General features: G+C 47.3%; 1 protein-coding gene and 1 pseudogene across 3 annotated transcripts in view; one reads left to right on the top strand and one right to left on the bottom strand.

Annotated features, from left to right (window-relative positions):
• Positions 1-21,503, top strand: part of DCAF8 (DDB1 and CUL4 associated factor 8) — a 42,112-nt gene extending 20,609 nt beyond the window's left edge. For all 3 annotated transcript variants that reach the window (XM_038586354.1, XM_038586353.1, XM_038586355.1), the window contains 9 exons: positions 149-243; positions 5,063-5,173; positions 12,093-12,165; positions 12,642-12,699; positions 13,211-13,318; positions 14,685-14,815; positions 18,371-18,490; positions 18,871-18,987; positions 19,595-21,503. In XM_038586354.1, the coding sequence (XP_038442282.1) occupies positions 149-243; positions 5,063-5,173; positions 12,093-12,165; positions 12,642-12,699; positions 13,211-13,318; positions 14,685-14,815; positions 18,371-18,490; positions 18,871-18,987; positions 19,595-19,711 (930 nt within the window). In that variant the 3' untranslated portion in view covers positions 19,712-21,503. The remainder of the gene's footprint in view (positions 1-148; positions 244-5,062; positions 5,174-12,092; positions 12,166-12,641; positions 12,700-13,210; positions 13,319-14,684; positions 14,816-18,370; positions 18,491-18,870; positions 18,988-19,594) is intronic.
• On the bottom strand, positions 7,942-8,389 carry LOC119868079 (annotated as a pseudogene).
• Positions 21,504-21,646: the final 143 nt, after the last annotated feature.

Consider the following 21,646-nt stretch of genomic DNA (forward strand, 5'->3'; position numbering starts at 1 on the left):
CTTAGTTCCTTTCCTGGGGTTTTACAACAGAAAAGCTAGACATGTCTCTTAGTTGAGATACTAAAAATGCAATCCTTCCTAAAGATAACAGAATGAACTAGATGGCTTCTGACTCTGATCTGTAGAAACCTTTCTTTTTCTCCCTCAGTTGGCCCTGGAACCGGACTCTCCCTGTACGTTTCTGTCCGCAGGTGAAGATGCAGTTGTCTTCACCATTGACCTCAGACAAGACCGGCCAGCTTCGTAAGTATAGCGATAATGTTTTTACAGAACTGGACCTCTTGGCCTTGAAAATACCCCACGTGTCCTAGGTAATACCCACCTCTCTGGTCAATCCAAAGAGTCCCTCTGTGCCTGTGCTAAGAAACAGATTGAAGTTCAGGGCACTTCCTCCCTTTGTTGTTTGCCTGCTTCTCAGCAGTACCGTACTATTCAGTCCACCTTCATGTCTAAAACAAGATACGGTTCTCTTATATGTGGGCTTTAATAACTACTTGTTGATCTCCTCTCTGTCCGCTTGGGTGCCACTCAGCTCACCCATAGGAAGCATCTACAGAGCAGCTTAGGTCCTGTGTAGTTTTCAGTTCAATTATATATAGAAATATGAAAATAAGTGATAAATCGTACACTAAAATATTAGTAGCTGTAATAGAGTTCTGTTGTATCACAGCTCATTTCTACATAAATTTGAGGCTCATGGTTAAATGACATCCCTCATCAGCTGTGTGATGTCAGAGAAAGAACAGAGCTCTTGTTTGGCTCTGGACGGACCTAGGTCAGATTGCAACTCAGGCACTGCTATCTAACCATTCCGAACCTCTGTTTCTCCAGCTTTACTTTGGGCATAACCCATCTCTCCTTCTCTCCCTAGGCTCTGAGGGGGTCATTGATAAATGTGATTGATGGTCCAGCATAGTGTCTGGCACCATGTTTGGAACTGATTATATTATGGCTACTAATTAGTTTTTAAAATTTTAATTGTTCTTATAATAAATATATCTTATTTTTAAAATTCAAATAATAAAGTATATGGACAAAATGTAAATGCTCTTTCAGGCACACCTCCCCTCCCTGACTTTTCTAGCTATTGGTAGCTGCTGCTAAAAATTTTGGAATACCTTTCCAGTCCTATTTGTATATTTTTATGTATCTTAACATATATTCATATATACACTTTTCCCTATAAATGGGATAAATATATGTATGTATAAACATACATAATGTAAGTTTCTGCAGTTTGCTTTCTTCGTTGAATTGTGTTTTGGAAATCTTTATGCATCAGACCATAAAGGTCTTCTTAACCATTACATTACAGCATTGGTGTAATACAGTTTATTTTATTGCTGCCTTGTTGATGAATTATCTAGATAATTTATGGTCTTGTTAATCTTAAAATTATAAGAAATCTTGTATGTCAATACCAATATTAAGTAAGGGATGTCATTGATTTACATAGAATACAAGTAGAATATAAACTAATTTAGGGAATATAATCTCAAACTTGGTTGATATTAGATTTTTTTCTTTTTTTTTTTTTTTAAAGATTTTATTTATTTGAGAGAGCGCAAGCAGGGCGAGTGGCTGCCAGAGGGAGAAGGAGAAGCAGACTCCCCACTGAGCAGGGAGCCCAATGTGGGGCTCAATCCTGGGACTCTGAGATCATGACCTGAGCCGAAGGCAGATGCTTAACTGAGTCACCCAGGCACCCCTTCTTTATTTTATTATTATTATTATTATTTTTTATTTATTTATGATAGTCACACACACACACACACAGAGAGAGAGAGAGAGAGAGAGAGAGAGAGGCAGAGACATAGGCAGAGGGAGAAGCAGGCTCCATGCACCGGGAGCCCGACGTGGGACTCGATCCCGGGTCTCCAGGATTGCGCCCTGGGCCAAAGGCAGGCGCTAAACCGCTGTGCCACCCAGGGATCCCCCCCTTCTTTATTTTTTTAAGTAAGCTCTACACCCCACCATGGAGCTAGAACTCAGAATCCTGATATTAAGAGTTGCATGCTCTACCAACAGAGTCAGCCAGGCGCCCAGACTTTTATTTTTAGAGAGATAATTATAGAAAAGGTTGTTTAGAAAGTGGAACAATTAATTAATTGGTTAATTAATTTAGAAAGAGATGGGAGGGACAGAGGGAGGGAGCATCTTAAGCAGGCTCTGTGCTGAAGTTGGAGCCCAACATGGGGCTTGATCTTAACAACCCTGAGATCATGAACTAAGCCGAAAGCAAGAATCAGATGCTTAACCAGCTGAGTCACCCAGTCACCCTAGAAAGTGGAAGAATTTAAAAAATGTTTTAGGCTTGTGGAAAGGATGTTCAGGTTACTTATATAAACCTTCAAGAGAACGAAGTTTGGGAAATTATGGCTTTTACTGGAAAGCGAACAGGACTAATTGACAAGGAATCCATCTGCCTTCTGGTACTAGCCCACAGTTCTTTAGTTGTGAGGAGATCATTGGATTTCTCAGTCTACATGTTTGTTGTTTTCTTATTTTATTCTTTAAAGATTTTATTCATGAGAGATGCAGAAAGAGAGGCAGAGACATAGGCAGAAGGAGAAGCAGGCTTCTCGCAGGGAGCTGGCTGGGGGACTTGATACCCTGACCCAGGATCAGGCCCTGAGCCAAAGGCAGATGCTTCCCTGCTGAGCAACCCAGTCCTCCCTCATTATTTCATTCTAAAGTTGCAGAGGTAGGGGAAGGACAAAGATGTAACAAATGAGCTGAGTTTGTTTGATCCGCTTTGGTAGAGGTGTGAGGCAGACTGGGAGCTTATCCTGTGTGTCAGGTCATAGGAAAACCACCATTAGGCCACAAGGAGTGGGCGGGCGGGGGGAGACCACATAATGGGCAGAACAGATGACTTTGGCAGATTATTGAATTTGGAATGAAATGACGTAAGCAGTGGTTCTGCATGCAAGCACTGATAGATGGATAGAAATTCAAAGAGGAAACTTTCCTAGGAAGCCCAGATTCTAGATTTGGGGAATAAGAGACTGAATTTTCAGAAAGTTTTTGCTTTATGGGTTGAAGAAATACAGAAAGCCTGACCGAAGTGGGAAACTGAATGTGAAGGTCATGCTGGAAGATCCAAGCTCTCCTAATGTGTTGAGTTGGTGTGTGAACATCCACCTACATCAAGAGGCATTTGTATGTGGAATTTTTTTTTTTTTTTTTTTTTTTTTTTTTTTTTTAAGGGGAACTTTTGTGTATTTATGATAGCTAAGTTTCTGGAAGCTGGTCAGGTTGGCTGACATCTTAGGAAGAGTTGGATTTGGAGCTGTGGGTGGGATATTCCATTAACCAGTAGAGGCCAGTTTGAAATATTCTTCAAAGGAATTCTTTGGTCTGATCTGTAATTATTTTTCCTTTTCGTTGGAACATACCTGTTTACTAAAAAAATTGCAAATTTTAAAGCAAAATTTGATAAATTTGTTTCTGATGCTGTCATGTGCTCCCTCCTTCTGATGTGAAAAAAAATTTTTTTTCTCCTACTGCCATGATTGATCATTTTTACAGCACCTCTGCCAGTTCCCCATAGAGCCCAAGGTACTCTGCCTTTACCCACTAGGTGAGAGAATTCTTCATTACAGATGAATAAATTGAAGCAGTAGAAAGATTGAGCTCGTTGTCAGGATTACAGGACAGTGGAGCCCTGTTACATAATCTCCCATTAGTTTCTTTTGTCTCCACATGGTCACCTTTGTATTTATCTGACTCTCTTCTTCTGAAAGTCCAAATTGCTGAGAAAATGAAATAATCCTGTGAAAAGCAGATACTGCTGTCTAAAACCCGATTAGAGATGCCTCTTCTCCATTGCTAGTTTTGTTCCTTAAACTCACTTTGGGTATATTTTTTATCTTGTGTTCTTGAGGTTTGTGTATGTGTTTGTTTTCCCTAAAAACATTCATTTTTAATAATCTCCATGCACTCCATGCAGTTTTTCAGTGAAAAACTACAGAGATTTTAGAATCAAGTAAAATCTCTCCACTTGGCTTAGAGCACTTCTAGGCTGGAGGGACTTTGACCATGCAGAGAGGATGCTAAAATAATTTCTTTACAAAGACACTCGTTGTCATGGTTATATTTCTTTCAGTTTCCATAACAACAGAATGAGCAAAACCTTAGAATTAAAAATGAAAGCTAGAACCCAGCCCTTCTCTGTCTTTCCTTTCTTGTAAATTTACTAATCTCTGTGATATATTTGACTGGCTGGACACTTAGATTTGGGAAGAGCATTCATAGTGCCACCCTTAAACTGGGTCAGATTATGGCTATTCAGCCAGAATATTCTGGCTCAAACTCTAAAATTGTGTAGAGTTTTCCTCAGGACCCCAGGTGCCCTCCTAAGGATCACCCTTTTTTTGTAGTACAACCAGAAGAGTAATTTAGAGATTATTTCCCAGCTTTAGAAATAGGTGTCTTCATAAGAATCTCCTCTCCTAACTTGCTTCAGATAAAGGAAGAATACTGCTTTCCTTTGGACTGTCCCTGTGTTAGAAAGCTGTGGCTTGTCATTTTTCGGTATGCATTTTTAGAGCTGGGTTGTAAGTGACACTTCTTGTGGAATCTGGGAGGTAGATTCTAACCTTAAGATCTTTTCTGGCCACTGCTTTTATGATTCATCCTCCTCTTACTCCCTGCTCCCAGCTGATTGGGAGGATGTATTTATATAGGATGGGAAGATGTGGGTGGTATCGTCTGTTTAATGATTGGTTATCATCATGTTGACTCCAGCTAAACTGACAGCACCTGAGGAACAGTACTTTTATATACCTTTAATTTACACGTCTTGAGGAACACCAGAAAATGACTTCACTACATGTTTGTTTTTCCCTCCCCAAGGTAACATTTATTAAATACATGTGGAGATGATTTTTGTTTTTTCTTGTCCCAGTGTTCAGAACAAACAAAGCCACTTTTTTCTTTCTTTCTCAGTGAGATTCTGGTTTCTTACCAGCTGTGTCTGCATTACTCTCTCTGCTCTCTCTTGCCGTGGCCATCTGGGTCTTTTAGAGAATATAACTTTTACACTTTTCTACTCTCAAAGGAAACTGGTGGTGACAAAAGAAAAGGAGAAGAAAGTGGGGCTGTATACGATCTATGTGAATCCTGCCAATACCCACCAGTTTGCAGTGGGTGGACGAGATCAGTTTGTAAGGTGAGTCTGGCTCTTTCGTGTCTTTGAGACTGATGCATCAGGTACCACCAGGTATCCCTTGTGGGATGGTGTGAAAGACCTAGGAATCTATTAACAACAATCTTGGATTTTTTACCATCTTCCAGAGAGTTTAGGCTCCTTCTGAGGCATTCTGTTCCCTGATGTAACAATCCCTGACAGATGGCTTAACATATTAGAGGGTTTGTCAAGTTTTAAAGAAGTTCGATGAATTGACCAAGGTTCCCACATAGCAGCTAAGACATAAATCCAGGTTTACTAGTAAGTGCTGTATTAGTCAATATTTTCCACCATTTTTCATATATAAATTAATGTGTACTAGAAATTCTGAGTGCTGGTTTGAGATACAGAAATGATTCGAGTGGGAGTACTGAGTGAGAACTCAGGGTTTTTGACTCCCACTGTCATGAGCCAGTTTTCTTTCTGCGTAGTGATATCTTTGTTACTATGAATGCTTGTTGTAACACTGGCTGTTGAGGCAGATCTCAAGGAAAATGAGAGTTCATAGGTTCATTCCCCATGTGTACTACTTAGTTTCCTTCTGGCCCTTAGCCTTAAACTGTATCCCTTCCCTACCCAGCTGGCCTGTTTGAGCTGTATTGCTGTGGTTATCTGTCCCCCTTCACTGAAGGATCATCAGTTTGAAAAAGAGGAGGGAGAGGATCACTAGAAAAATGAGTTTTTTGCTTTCCTGATGGTGGGTGGAAAGCATTATCTTTTAAAATGAGAGCACATTTTTATAACTATATTTTGAAATTAATTTCACTGTTAAGTATCATGAGATAGAGTAAGCTTTTAGAAATATATGAGAGATGACCTTCCCTTGTTCAAGAATCTTGCCACAAGAGAGAGACAACTCTGTGCCTCTCTACTTCCTGTTTCCCTTGCTTTCCAGATTTCTTTCCTTTATTCATCAATATTAGATATGTCATAGTAGGTTTTTTAAGTAAGAAGCTGTTGATCAAAAAGAGTTGTAGTTGTCAGGTGCTGCTTCCTCCAAATAGAGCATTTACTGAAATTCCTAGTTTGGATTTCCTGTTTAGAGCTCTGGATTGCTTGAAAAGTCTGTATCTATAGATAATTCAACCATTAGGTCCTTAATGTTTGGAGGAGACTAGAGTAGTTGACTCCATGGAGAACTGCAGTTGATAATGTCTTAATCCAAAACTGATACATTCCAGGGTTAGAAGAACCGTAAGGCTGGAAATCCGTTTGTACATTTTAGCACAAGGAGAAATACTTAGATGTTCTGTCTCTTATCAGCTCAACATCCTCTGTCCCTTTGTACATTGCAGATTTTCAGCAGATACAAACTATTTATTTGGCAGAAGCATGTATAGATTCTGAGGCACACTGACACTGTGTGGGCAGGTGGCCTTGTAGCACCCCAGCTCTTCTCTGACATTAGGGTCATTCCTGCTTTCTCTGGCATCTCTTCAGTTCAGCCAGTTATTTGGGATTTCCCCTTTCTGATTCTTTCTTTGAAAAAACCTAAAGAGCTCACCTTCCAGTACAAATTTGAAAATATTTATAGTGAATATTTTATAAGAACCATTAGCTTTCATTTGTAACCTGAAAGAATTCCTTCAAAGGAATACAGAGGAATTGCTTACTCATCCTTAATAAGGCTTAGGGAATTTTGGTTTGGTATTGTGAAGAAGCATTAAAGGAAGCTTAGACATGCTTTTTGACCTATAACCAAAAAAAGGGGGGGGATGCGGGGAAGGAAGGAAAAAGTAGGCAAGTGGAAGTGGTGGAGGTGTAAGTGCCTAAGTCCCATTTCGTTTGGTTTACAAATTGATAGGAGTGAGGAAAAGGAGAACATATCAGATGAATGAGTCCTGTGGTGGTTGGTTGACGTGTAAATTTATTGGTAAAGGATTTGATATAGGCCCTGGCTCATAAACACTCAATAAATAGTCCCTTTGCTTCTCTGTCCTTAGGCTGATATTAGCAACACCAAGAGAACACTAGATTATGGGCAGGTTGGGGGGCGGGAGGGGAAGTGAAGGTGAGGAGGGAAGAGAGAGGCTTAAAGGGTAATGAGTTAATGGGTGCCTGAAGGCCTGTGGAGATTCCATAAGGGTGTCGAGGCAGTACTGAAGTCACTATTTGATTTAAAATGTGTGAAAGGCATAGGAAGACTCAATATTGTGGAGGTGTCACTTCTTTCCAACTTGATCTGTTGATTCAGTGCAATTCCAATAAAAATCTCAGCAGGCTATTTTATGGGTATTGGTAAACTGATTCTAAAGTTTATAAAGAGAGGCAAGAGACCCATAACAGCCAATGCAATATCGAATGGGAAGAACAAAGTTGAAGGACTGACACTACCCAACTTCAAGACTTGGATAAAGCTACGACAACGGAGACGGTGTAGTATTGGCAAAAGAACAAATTCATCAGTGGAACAGGATGGAGAGCCCTAAGTAGACCCATGTACATATGGTCAGTTTATCTTTGACAAAGGAATAAAGGCAATACAATGGAGCAGAGATAATCACTCCAACAAATGGCGCTGGAAACAGCTGGGCATCCACATGTGAAGAAAAGGAATCTGGACAGACCTCACACCCTTCACAAAAACTAACTCAGATGGATCACAGACCTAAAAGTAAAACCCCAAACTATAAAACTCCTAAAAGATCACATAGGAGAAAACCTAGATGACTTTGGGTATGGCAGTGGCTTTTTATTTTATTTTTGACTTAATAAATTTTTATTTTCCAAATAAAGTTAGTGGGATCTGTTCATGCATATTCACTAGCAGCCAGGGCATCTCCGCCCTTGGTTTTTCTGGTGTAAGTTCTTTGAGCTCTGTGCTTTGAAACTAGTTCAATAAGAGTACTTCACTAAGGAGCTCCTGAAGAGAGCTGCTCCTCACATCTTTAGTCTCTCAGAGATAGAAGCTGAGAGTTGGGAACTTCCTCACAGAGTTCATCATATGTCACTTTGTCAGACAAGACCAAGTTATTGAGGTTGTCCCAGACTTTGCCTTTGGACCACTTCTTTTCTGGCTTTGCCCCCAGATTTGTTCACTTGGTCTTGGTCTTTTTTGGCCACCTCTCTGGCATCTTTCTTCTTGTCCTTGGGTGGCGTTGCGAAGCTCAGAGAGTGGCGGCTGCTCTGCAGCCTTGCTAAGATTAAGATGTCAGACAAAGAGTGGTGATGCCTTTTCAGATACAATACCAAAGACATGATTTGTGAAATAGTTGATAAGGTAGACTTTGTTAAAATGAAAACCTTCTGGTCTGTGAAAGAGAATTAGAGACAAGCCCCAGGTAAGGACTAAATACTTGGAGAAGACATAGCTGATAAAAGACTTGTTACCTCAACTATAAGAAGGACTCTTAAAACTCAACAGTAAGAAACCAGCCCAATTAAAAAATGGGTCAGAGACCTTAAGAGACATCTCACTAAAGGTATATACGTGGCAAGTAACTATATAAAGAGATATTGCACATCCTATGTTATCAGAAAAATGTATATTAAACAACAAGATACCACTCCAGAACACACCACCAAATGCCGGCAGGTATGTGGAGTCCCGGGAACTCCCGTTGACTGCTGGTGCGAATGCAAAGTGATGCAGTGCACTGGAGGACAGCTTGCTAGTTTCTCACAAAACTAAACATGCTGTTACCATATGGTCTAGCAGTCATGCTCCTTGGTATTTACCCAGAGGAGCTGCAAACCTGCATCCGCACAGACACCTGTACACAGATGTGGACAGCAGCTTTATTTATTCATTATTGCCAAAACTTGGAAACAGCTAAGGTGTCCCTGAGTAGGTGAATGGATAAACTGGTACATCTAGATAATGGAAGAGGATTCAGTGCTAAATAAGAAATGGGCTGTCATTGTCAGGATGTGAAAAGACATAGAACACGAAATGTAGATTACTAAGTTTAAAAAAGCCAGTCTGAAAAGGCTGTACACTATATGATTTCAGTCAGATGACATTCAGGAAAGGGCAAAAAAACTGGGGACACAATAGAAATACTAGTGGTTGTCAGGGTTGGGGTTGGAAGAGGAACAGGCACAGAGGATTTTTAGGGCAACGGAAATGTTCTGTAGGATAGCAGAATGATAACTGTGTGTCATACAATTGTTCAAACCTGTAGAAAGCATAATAGCAACGCTCAGGTAAACTGTGGACTTTGGCCGATTGCGATGTGTCCGCGTAGGTTTGTCCTTGGTAAAAGCTAACAAAAACCATTCTGGTGAGTGGTGTTGATAGTGGTGGAGGTGGTGCATGTGTGTGGGCAGAGAGTGTGTGGGAGATCTCTGCCACCCCTGCAGTTTTATTGTAAACCTAAAACTGCTAGAAAAAATAGTCTCTGACTTTAAAACATTTTTTTTTTTTTTTTTTTAATGTCAAGGTCCTGTTCTGTGCTCAGAAAATAGGGGGAAAATTTGTATTCATCTTTGTATCAGCACGGTCTAGCACAGGAGCTGAGAAACTACACTGCCTGTTTTGTCTTTAAGATTTTATTTATTCGAGAGAGAGAGAGACAGACAGCAAGCTGGAACCAGGGGAGGGGCTGGGGGAGAGAGACAAGCAGACTCCCCCTGAGCGAGAAGCCTCTTGCTGGGCTCTATCCCAGGACCCTGAGATCATAACCTGAGCTGAAGTCAGATGCCTAACCAACTGAGGTAGGCAGGTGACCCTACACTGCCTGTTTTTTATAAATAAAGTTTTAGTGGAACACAGACAGGGCCATTCATTTACACATTATCCAAGGCTGCTTTCATGCTACAATGGCAGAGTTCAGTATTGTGACAGGGGCCAGATGGCCTGCCAACTTACATTATTTACTATCTTGCCATTTAAGAAGTTTGCCAACCCCTAGTCTAGTGTCATATCTAGAATATAGTAGATTCTTCTTAAATAGTTACGGAAGAAGGCGGAAGGAAGGTAAGGATTGCCTCATAAAGGGGAAGGGGAGAGAGCATCAGCTACTGAGGAACACCGAATGGTCCATACACCAAAATATCAAATACTTAAATATGTTTTACTAATTTGCTGACTTAGATTAGTTTATGATGGCTTAGTGACATTTAAGAGCTGTTAATTTAGACTTAGTTAAGAGGGAAAACATCTGATTATCAGATGGCTGTGTTTCCTGAGAAATAGTAATTGGTAGATAGTACAGTAGTATCCTCTTTTTTTTTTTTTTCGGGGGGGTTCATTTAGCAAACATTTCCAGATAATTCTCTTAATGCAGGATATTAAGCAAGAAATTGTGGAGAATACTGACATGTGTTGATTGATTCATTTATTCATCCAGTGTTCACTGAGCAGTATCTCCTATGTGCTAGACATACAATTGACGAGACAGTCTCTGCCTTTAAGGAGCATTCTGGAGAAACAGGTATATAAGGATTGAAAATAATAAGTAAATGCCCAGGATTACTCAGCTACTAAGCACGGTTCATATTTGAACTCAAGTCAGACTCCTGAAACATGGGATAAACCATTTCTCCATGTTCTTTCTCACAGAGGAAATATTCGGAACGGATGGGAAATTAGTATTTCAGGTAGAGCGGACGGTATGTATAGAGTGACACGGTATGCTCAAGGAAGCATAGCTTTTTTGTTTTGTTTTTTTGACGTATAGAGTATTTGAGAAAGATGGAGAGTTATACAAAGGAGTTTGGACTTAGAAAATACACAGTCACTGAAGAGATTTTAAGCAGGGAATTTGCATGAAATGTTGCATTTTAGAATAATTCCGGCGACAGCGTGAGCAAGGAGGTCAGTTTGAAGGATACTACAAATAATCTAGGCAAAACCTCCCTCTAGGTTATAGTTTCCCTCTATAGAGTGCAGAGAACTTAAGACCAGACCTCCGGGGAACGTCAGCATGTAGGAGATAAAGACCGACAAGCTCATGAACACGATGAAGGGGATGGTTGGCCATCAAGGAAAGAAATGGTTTTAGGGAATGACTAGTGAACAGTGTCAAGAGGAGAATGAGAAGCCTGAAGGGGACACTGTGTGTGGAGTCTGTGGGGCTACAGGTGACCTGAGCCGGGGAAGTGTCACCAGTGGGCTGCGGGCCAGACCTCGATGGGAATGGATTGAGAGGGGAATAGGAAGTGAGGAAATGAAAACACTGAACACAGGTTGCTCTTTTCAGTGATATGACTGCGAGAGGGAAGGACAGAAAAAACAGAGGGAGGGTTTTTAGGAAGTGGGCAGACAGGCCCGAGGAAGAGGTTGAGGAGTGGGCTAAGGAAAGCTGGTCCTCAGAGTGAAGGAAAGAGCGGCACTGGAGAGGAGGTGCAGAGATGGGAGGAAGCACACCCGGCCGTGTCTTGTGTGTCCTGTATGTCCAGCACTGACGCGATAGCCGGCTGGTGACATCTGTCCTAGATGCTGGAACGAATGGTCAGAGTTTGAATTGCAGAGATAAGGAAAGGTGACGGTGGTTGGATGGGAATGAAGGCCAGAAGAGCGAGTCTTGAGGAGATGCTGGCGGGGTTTGTAATCGTCACTGTGGGGAACTGCAAGAGAGAGCGGGCCGAGTTAGGGACCAGGACAGGCTTGAGGATACACGGACTTGAGCATGGCCTCTGCGTGCAGCAGGAAAGCCTGTTGGGGGCTTTCAGTGGAAATAAACAGTAAGCAAGTAAAAGCTGAGAGGAGAGAGAAGCCACTTTAGACTGATGCGATTTAGGATTACCCCTTGAAAAGACGAGTGTGTGGCTCAGAGGCAGGATTCAGAAAGGGCTAGCAGAGGAGGACCTACGGGGAGGAGTGGGAGCCACAGACTTGGTTGGGCGGTGTCCTTTATCTGTCCTGACAGCCCGCCGACTGCTGGTCCTGCCACTGCTTTGCAACTCTTCAAGGGATCCCTTTGTGAGTTTTAACCTTTTGTTGTTTCCTACATTACAGGATTTACGACCAGAGGAAGATTGATGAGAACGAGAACAATGGAGTGCTCAAGAAATTCTGTCCTCATCACCTGGTAAGATTCACGAGGGGCCGCTGGTTCCCGGCTTTTCTAACTCAATCCCAAGGCTGTCCCCGAACTTGTTGGCATGGTGGGAGGAGCTTGGACTTTTGAGTCAGATCCTTGGATTTGAATCCTGGCTCCACCACTAGCCAGCTTTGTGATTTTGGGCAGTGACTTCACCTGTTAGCCTAGATTTTCTTACTGACAAAGTGTAGGGCAAAGATAACTGCCTTGCCCCGTGATGGTAAGGCCGAATGAGATACGGAGTGTGTGTCAGCTGGCTAGCACACAGAAAACAACCAACAGGAAGCCCTCTCCCCTGACGTGGCCAAGTTTCACTGGTTGTACTCCTGTCTCTGTCTCTCTTTCTCTCTCTCTCTCTCTCTCTGGGAGAAGATAGAGGGGAGTTTGAAGGAAAACCTGTTTCCTGAAGGTGGTATAACAAGTGGGGGGGTGGGGCATCAGTCAGTATCTGCTCCTTATTGCAGGTGAACAGTGAGTCCAAAGCAAACATCACCTGTCTTGTGTACAGCCACGACGGCACAGGTACGTGAGCAGGGCCCAGCTCCTAGGCTGGCACGCCCCCTCTGTCTAGGGAGCTGCTGAGCCAGTGAGGCATGTGCCCTCCGGTGCTCACCGCTGTGCTCTGGCTCCTCGTGGAGCAGCTGGGGATAGTTGCTGACGGTGAGCACGCAGCGGGAGGATGCAGCCGATGACCCTTGGAGATGCCAGGCGCCTCTTGCAGAATGCTGCAGATGAGATTTGGCAGTGCCTGTCCTGAAGCCCAGGCTCCTTGCCTGAGCAGGTGCTTATGCCTTCGGCTCATTCTTGAGTTAGTGGGTGTGACTTCCTGAGCATTCTGCTACCCCTGGGTTGGCAGTGTGTTCTTCGGCTGCCCTGGACACCTGACTGCCTGCTGCTCCAACTGAGGGAGACGGGTGCTAGACCTGGGATTAGGAGGGGGCACCACTGGCAAGAGGCTGCGCCCCAGCCCCCCACCTCTGGCCCCAGCTCTCTTCAGCCTTTGCCTTCACGGCTGTGTGCTTGTTCTTGGCAGAGCTCCTGGCCAGCTACAATGACGAAGACATTTACCTCTTCAACTCCTCTCACAGCGATGGGGCCCAGTATGTGAAGAGATACAAGGGCCACAGGAATAATGCCACAGGTGAGCCTGTCTTCCCAGTTGCTGCCTGGTGGCTCAGAGAACTGCGGTAGCTCATTCAGGCTGAAGGATCACAATTACCGGGCCCACGAGGGCGGCCCTCCCTCGGCCGGAGCTTTCGCGGGCCTGCTGTGCTCAAGCACCGAGGGCCCGACGCCCCTCTCACGGCAGAGGCGGGACTTGTCATTTGGGCATAAGGAGACTTGAGTGACGATATTTTACTTACGATTCAGGTAACTTCAGGCATCACGGGCTTGTTAGAGAGTCTGGGAAAGCCCTCCTCAGTCTGTGGTACTGAATTGCCTGGAGTCGTGGAGGGGGGAGCCTCTAGCTCGAGGGCCGAGGTGGCAGCGACTCTTTTGAATGGGGCCGAGGAGGCGGTGTGCTGCGGGTGCCTCCTCCCGTCTGCGGCGAGGGTGGGCCGGTGTGTGTTCCGCATGTGGTTCCTGAGCGCGGCTACAGCGTGGAGTTGCCTGCCGATCTTTTAAAAAAAATACTGAAGCCTGGCTTCTGTCCCCAGACATTGTGATTTAATTGGTGTGGGGTACAGCTTGAGAGAGGTTTCTAAAAGGCTCCCTGTGTGACTCTAATGTGCAGAAAGGTTGGGGTGGTCACTGCTCTTCGCGATCGCCACCGCTCCTAACAAGTGTCTGTCATAATTTTGACGTGGAGAGAGCAGTGACTTGCCCTTTTTCTTCTGAGCTGGTGAGGGGAAGTGGGAGTACTGGTGCTTGGAGCTTAGTCCACGGGCAGACAGAAGCATGGGTACAGTCCCATGACCGCTGTGCACTGCACATAGCTGCTGGGGCCCCAGCTCCCCCTAGTAATTGCAGAGAGCGGAGTCTTGTCACTCAGACTCGCGGCAGCAAGCACAGTTCAGATGCTTCCTCCAGGCAGTAGTGGCATGTACCTCCGTCGTCCTCGGGCCAGCTGCCGGCCTGGAAGCAGCGACAAGGTACTAAGGAAGTATGCAAACCCAGGGTGATCCTGGGGTGTAGGACGGGGTGGCCTGGGAGTGGGCAGAGCAGGGGTGGTCAGGCTGGGACAAGGAGGGCAGTGGTGAGGCCGGAGGTGCTCCAGGGGGTGGAGACCAGTGAGCCTGACGCTGCTGCTGCTGGGGGTCTGCAGCCCCTCAGCCCTGGGGAGCTCTGCGGGGGAACAGAAATAGTCCCTGGGACTGTGTGATTCTTGTTCTCTCTCTTATACACACAGTCCCTTGATGTGTTTTGTGAAAATGAAAGGAATTCTTTGGCTCTTTTTTAGCTGGCTTAGAGTTTGTGAATAACTAAAGTCCCTCTGAGGTAAATATATACAGGCACAGGCCTGATGCCAACTCTTGTGTGGTTTCTTCCCTCGTTTATCATTTCAGTAAAAGGCGTCAATTTCTATGGCCCCAAGAGTGAGTTTGTGGTGAGCGGCAGTGACTGCGGGCACATCTTCCTTTGGGAGAAGTCCTCCTGCCAGATCGTTCAGTTCATGGAGGGGGACAAGGGAGGCGTGGTGAGTATGCCGTGCTCGGCTGCCTGGCTCCGTGCCCTCGCCGGCAAGGTAGGTTTTGGCAGGGCCACTGAACTTAGCGTGGCAACATGATGCCAGGTCTTAGGGGTCTAGCCAGCTAAATTAAAGGCAGTACTATAGTCTGGGGTACTGAGGTTTTGGTGAAATCCTTTCTTCCTCTTTCGGTCTTCTGCCCCTCTAACGTGTGGTTTATTGAGAAGAACCACCTCCGGCTTGACTAAGGGATCCCTAGGTGTGCCCCTTTCCTAGAGAAAACCATTGGAGTTGGGGGCGCTCCATCCTGCACTATGCAAAAGACGTCTCCATGCCTCATGCCTCATCCCTCATCCCTTAAGAGTAGCTAAGTAGTGATCTTGACTACATCCTGGGTCAGTGGATACAAGCTAGAAGGAGCTAATAGGGACAGCACAAATACAGAAAAAAAAAATTTTTTTTTTTAATGATGACTGAGCAGCCTGCTATGCAGCCCATGATCACATCACAATCTGTCTCTCCTTGGAGTTCTGGACTGCCTTCCCAGAGGGAGGGCAGAGAGGAAGCATGAGGATCCTGAATGGGGGGTGAAGTGTGGTCAGCTTCCAAGATGGATCTAGCTAAGCATATATTTTTTTTCTGTTTTGAGCCCCAGTATCAGGAAGGGAGTTGAGTGGCTTCCTATGGTAAGGGTTTTGGGCTGCAGAAGATCTGAAGAGAGGCAGTGTGGGAGACTGCCTTGTACCAATTCCCCGAGGCAGTCTGGTTAAGGGCCTCGAAGGGGAGTGGCTGAGACAGCTTGGTTTCTCTTCCGTTTCATTCCATCTAAGCTTTGGGCGGTTGCAGAGAGCCCAGCCACCTCGTCATGAGGCTTGTCCCGAGAGTGCTGGTATAATTTAAAATGGGTCCTTGCCGTCAGGCTCCCTTTTTTTGTGTGTCTCTTCCCCTCGTGGGAAGTTATTTCAGATTTTTTCTGGTTTTGTCTAAATTTGGGGGACCTGGGGCCAGTACACATCCAAGGCTTCTGTGGCCTAAATGTATGTGGAGAGGCGTTTAGATCATGAAAGCTTGTCTCACTGTTGCCTGCCTCACGTCCTGCTCTTTGCCATAAGCCCTCTTCCATCATCTGCAACGAACATACGAAAACCTCGGAGTCTTCATGAGGATTCTGCAGTAGGCGTGGAGTCCGAAGGAAGTCAGGAGGGGCCAGTGAATCCTTTCTAGATCATAAACTGTCTTGCGTCCCATTCCAGAGACGCAGGGCTGAATGCCCTCCCCCAGGCCAGCACTTGTCCGTTCTCCCAGACTACTCTGCAGGCCACTGTGCTTTCACCACAGCCAGTATCAGAGTTGGATGACTAATCCCGGTGCTCAACGGGGAGGGCACCTGCCTGGGACAGGTGGGCCTCAAGCCTGGATTCAGTGGTCACAAGTCACAAGAGTGAGAGTTCCCAACAAGAGATACAGAGACTGCACCCCGAGACAAGGTTCCCAGCTTCTGCGTGCCCCTGGGTGACTTGATGATCTGTGTGTCCTCACTTAGGCCTCTGTTTTTTGGTCCTGACTTCCCTGTAGTGTGTCTCCAGGCACCAGCCTCAAAAGCACATTCATAGCAGCTCATCATAAAGCAGAATATTAGAACCAGAGGGGATCTTAGAAATTCCCCTCTCCTTGCCCAGGTCTCTTGCCTCTGGTTTTGGCTCAAACTCTAGTCCTTTGTTTGTTCCCATTCAGGGACGGGTGGGGGGGCATGATGTCAGAGGACAGTCCTTAGTGTCCCGAAGCACTCGACCGCTTCCCATCCCTGCATCCCCCAGGCCAGTCCTCCTAAGGCTGGAGCTCTGCTCCAGCGTGTCACTGACAGGGTAAGGCAGGCCTGGCCCAGAAGCTCTCCGTCGGCTCCCCCTGCGGCTCCAACCCGGGTACCGTGCGCTACTGACTTCCCCGCGCCCTTGACTTTGTCTTTAGTCGTAAATTCCAAGGAGTTTCTCCTCTGTGCTTTTTGATTTACTGACGTGCTTGAGCAGAGCTAGATCAGAGTAGAAGGGTAGCAAAGGCTTATTATTATCTGGAGGTGGATGAATGAGTTCAGGGTTGTATGTGTGAGTTATCATGTATCTTTTGATCATATTCTCAGGCAGTGGAGTTCCTGTCTAATGCTGCCTTGAGCTGCAGATGCCGGAAACTTCCACACTACCTCAGAGAGCCCCAGTATAAACTTTGCAGTGAGCAGACATGAGGAGTGAGAGAAGGAAAAGAGGAGAGATGGGGTTTCTGCTTTATTCTTAGGCTCAGGCTTAGCTTCAGTTTTTTCTGGAGCATTTCTATTTACTTGTAAAGCGGGAGAACAAAGAAATTGGAAGTCTGTGGGTCAGTTTTATTTTCCATGCTGGCCCCGGTTTCCCCCCAGCTGCTCCCTCTGCGCGTGCAGGCCAGGCAGAGAGGAGTTGGTCCAGAGAGAAGTAAAAGATAAAAGAGGCTTTTTGCCAGGGGTGGTTTTCTTGGCCTATGGGGCAGCTGCAGGGCTGGATGGGATTGGGATGGGATGGGGGGGGGTGGTGAGGAGGGCGAGGACCACACCCTCTTCCTTCCGGGTGCCTTTCCTATCCATTCCTCATCTGACTAAAAGCCTGAAAATGCTTCAGCAGCTGGATCTGGGACCAGCTCTTCCAGTGGCCATGGGAGCGCCCAGGCCCGGCCCTGCCCTGCCCGGCCCGGCCCGGCCCTGCCCTGCCCTGCCCTGCCCTGCCTGGCCCTGCCTGGCCCTTTGGAAGGCTGATGTTTTCAAGTCAGACAGCAGGGGGCATGGGTGCCTCCAGACAGAAGGAAGCTGCCTAAGCCAGAAGGCCTGCCTGTCTGCCCAAGTACATTTCTCCTGCCCAGTGACTGTACCCGGAGGTGGTGGACATTGAAACCATGGGTGCTCCGGGACACTGTCTTCCTGCACTGTGCCTGTCGGGCTTCCAGGGCCACTGCAGGGTGCTGTCCCCTGGGGCGCGCAGGGTTCTCAAGCAGACTAGAGCTCCAGCACCTCATCACCCCCCAGCCTGTGCCACCCTCCAGTTCAAGTAAACAGTGCCAAGGGAATGTAATCATCCCTGGACTCTTTTCTGGGGGTTCAGCAGCAGCTGTTGCTTTCTTCATTTTTAAAACTTTATTTGCCATTTGGTGAAAGCCACTGAGAGGTTTTTCTTTTTCCAGCCATGGGCAAGTTGGAGCTGTGGAATCCGGAGTGGATGAGGTCATCTGGACCTCACTGCCTTTTTGTGAAGCCAGCAGTAAGCTTGGCCAGTCACCCGCCCACCCCTAGGGCTGTGTCTAGGGTGAGGCCACCCCTGCCTATACTTAGGAAATGAGCGATGGGCCTGGTCTTCTACCCAGTCTGTGTCCAGTGTTTCTTCCACCCCCAGGGCCCTTGGCCCACACTCATGATGGTTGGGCCTGCCTTCCCAGCAGCTGCTTCAGCTCTGATTGAGGAATATGTTTGGCTCAAGGTGAGTAGTGGTTTTTAAGCCCCGTTTGCATACACCCCCTGAGCCTGTGCTTTCCTTTCCTTCTCACCAGGTGAACTGTCTCGAGCCCCACCCTCACCTGCCAGTGCTGGCAACCAGTGGCCTTGACCATGACGTCAAGATCTGGGCGCCCACAGCTGAAACTTCCACTGAACTGACAGGGCTGAAGGACGTGAGTAGCTGACTGCCCATGTCCACGTTACATTTTGAGTCTTCGTTGTCATGGGAAGGAATAACTGCTGCTCAGTTCTTTAAAGGCACTGATTGCCCCTTGGGGAGTGGTCCCAGCGCGGGGGCTCGGCGGGGGCTGCGGGGTGCCTCTAGTAAACGGTGGAGCGGTTGGGGTGTCTTTAGAAGAACCATTCTGGTTTAGAGCTTCCCAGTCTTCTCTGTGGATAAACGTGGTGCATCCTTCCCTGATCTCATTCAGCACCTCAGCTTAACGGATCCTAAAGGAAGTTTTCAGTGGGATAGAATGCCAGTCTTTTCTGGTCAGGTCCAGGGTTCTTACTCCTTGCTCATGCCCACTCCCACCACCCATTTTTGTTCCAGGTGATTAAGAAGAACAAGCGGGAGCGGGATGAAGATAGCTTGCACCACACCGACCTGTTTGATAGCCACATGCTCTGGTTCCTCATGCATCACCTGAGACAGAGACGCCACCACCGGGTAAGCGGGTGGGGGAGGTGAGCTCCCAGGGCGGTGACGCTCTGGAGGGGAGAGTGTTCCAGTGCCCACTTCCTCACCACCTTAAAAGGGATCCGGTGGCTTGGGTTGGGTGTCCTCTGCATGGTCCCCCATCCCCGTCAGAGCCCTGGTGTGGCAGAATGGGTGGTGTCTGCTTTCCGTTCCCCGTCGCCGTGCATGAGAGTGCTGTCTCCGTGCATGAGAGTGCTGTCTCCACGGGGACGGAGGTGTGAGGGTGGGGAAAGAGTTGAGGAGGAATGTGGGGGAAGGGGTGGCCGCCTTTTTTCCCTTAGGGGGGAAGAAGAGGTTTAGGACAGGGGTTGGCGAACTCTGGCAACTTTTGTAAATAAAGTTTTATTAGACACAATCCTACCCATTCGTTTACATTGTCAGTGGCTGCTTTCATGCTGCAAGAGCAGAGCTGAGTAGTTGCAGCAGAGCAGCGGCCCAGGACTCTGAACGACTCCTCATCTGGCCCCTTCAGAAGCATTCTGCTGACCCCTGGCCTAGAGCATCCGAATTAGAGTTAAGACCTAACAGGCTTGTCCTGGTTCAGGGAAATTACTAACAAGCCTTTCCCATTCTACAGCGCTGGCGAGAACCTGGGGTTGGGGCCACAGATGCGGACTCCGACGAGTCTCCCAGCTCCTCCGACACCTCGGACGAGGAGGAGGGCCCCGACCGGGTGCAGTGCATGCCGTCCTGAGGCCTCGTACCCAGGAAGGGCGGGCTGGGGCTGCCAACCCGATCCTGCCTGGGCAGCCCTTTCCTGTCCCAGGCCCTTACATTCAGCAGACACGCACTTTGGACTTTTTGCTTTAGATGAAAAAGACAGACATCCCAGGAGAAAGACCAGAGGGGGAGTGAACCTGCGGAGTAGCTCGGAGTGGGAGCAGGCCCCGGGGTGGGCTGCATGGAGAGGCACAGAGAGCTCAGCAGAAATGGCCTCTCCCCAAAGCCTTGTTTTTTGGGAGGGGGGAGCCTATTTTGTTAACTGGTTTGGGGTAGGGAATGGGGTTTCCTTTTCTTTAATCTCCCTGTTTCTCGGGTGGGGGGTGGGGGTGACTGGCTGTTCAGGACCCATGGGCCACAGTGGGGGCGGTACAAGTGCCACTCTCTCTTTGGTTTAGGTTTTTGGCCTTTTTCTTCTTTATTTTTTAAAAGTCTGTGACAGTTGCATTGTTTTTTTCCCCCCTGAACAACCCCAACCCTGGATCCTGTTTTTTCCGGGAGGTCCTTAGAGCCCCTAACCATCCCACACTCTTCACTTTCCTTTCCACCCGCTCGTCCTCTGTACTTCCCACAGTGTTTCACATTTGATGAGGTGTCCTTCCCGCTCTTCTCTCCGTCGTCCCGTCACCCCAACTAGGCCTGGTGAGGGAGGCTGGGGGAGAGGGGAAGGGGGGCAGAGGCGGAGGAGGAATCCGAAGGACGTGTTACCTCTTCTGTTAATGTTAAGAAAAAGTTGTTTGGTGGCAGCGATCTCCTTGCCCTGTCACTGTTAGAGGCCTAATTTTATATCTATAAATATATTAAAAAGCAAGTCAAACTTGGATGTATCACGTTAAAATTATTGTCCGTTTAAATACCTATATATCCTCTATGACTGCAATAAAGGGATGAGAGCGGATCGTGAGTTCACGGTCACACCGGGGTCAGCCCGCCCTCTGTACGCGGCCCTTGGAGGTCGGGGCAAGCCCCTTGGGCTTTCGGAGGCTCTAGAATGGAAGGGTCCTCAGCTCTGCCCTGCCCTGCTTCCTGCCACAGCTTCGGGGCTGGGAAAACCGGAAACTCCTTTCAGTCCTTTGCCTCGGGTCTCCCACCTCTCCTCCCGGTGGTGTTCCGGGGCGGTCTCAGGGCCTCTGGTCCGCAGAGGCCGGCGTCTCTCGCGCCTGACTGAACTGACTGCAGGCGGTCTCTCCCGCTGTGTGCGGCGGGGACACGGGGACACACGCCCTCGGCGGCAGCTGCTTGATTCTTGAAGCCCCCACCTCACCGCAGCAGCTCCTCTCCTGGTGGAAGAGCGAAGTAGAGAAGGCCCTCCTGGGTCGGCCGCTGGAGCTTGTCCGCCTCTGACATCTTGCGATTGAGGGACACGTCGTTGGAGGATGAAGATGGCTGGGGCTTGGACGCCCGTCCCGTCACCGGTCACGGATACGGAAGTCCTAGTTGAATTCTTGCCCTATTGCTTGTGCTGCTATTTCTTTGCCCCCCCACCAGAAACTCTGCACCCTGGGGCAGCCCGATTCTACTAGAATAAGCCAGGGAGGAAGGGAACAGTGAAAGGATGGAATTCCAGACACTCCTTCCTTCTGCCCCTTTCTTAGCCACGGTCAGACCAGCTGTGAGCTGCTGCACTTGCCCCGAGGTAGGGGCTGTGTGGTGACTGAGTGGTCTGTGTTCCTGTTGCTGGGGGGGCGACGGAGTGGCCTGAAAACCACGCATTCTGGACTTTGTTGTGTATTTTCTCTCAGTAAAGCTTTTTTTTTCTTCTTCTTTCTGACTGCTGTTGTGTGTGTGATGTGTGGCCCTCTCACCCAAGATGGGCTGGTGTGGTTCCTGCCGGCCTCGGTGCCTGGCCCTGGCCTTCCTAGGGCCTGAGGTGTGGTGTGCGGGGCCGTGTCTCCAGGCTCGGGGCTGC

This window comes from Canis lupus, chromosome 38 (assembly GCF_011100685.1).
Source record: "Canis lupus familiaris isolate Mischka breed German Shepherd chromosome 38, alternate assembly UU_Cfam_GSD_1.0, whole genome shotgun sequence".
NCBI classification, from domain to species: domain Eukaryota; kingdom Metazoa; phylum Chordata; class Mammalia; order Carnivora; family Canidae; genus Canis; species Canis lupus.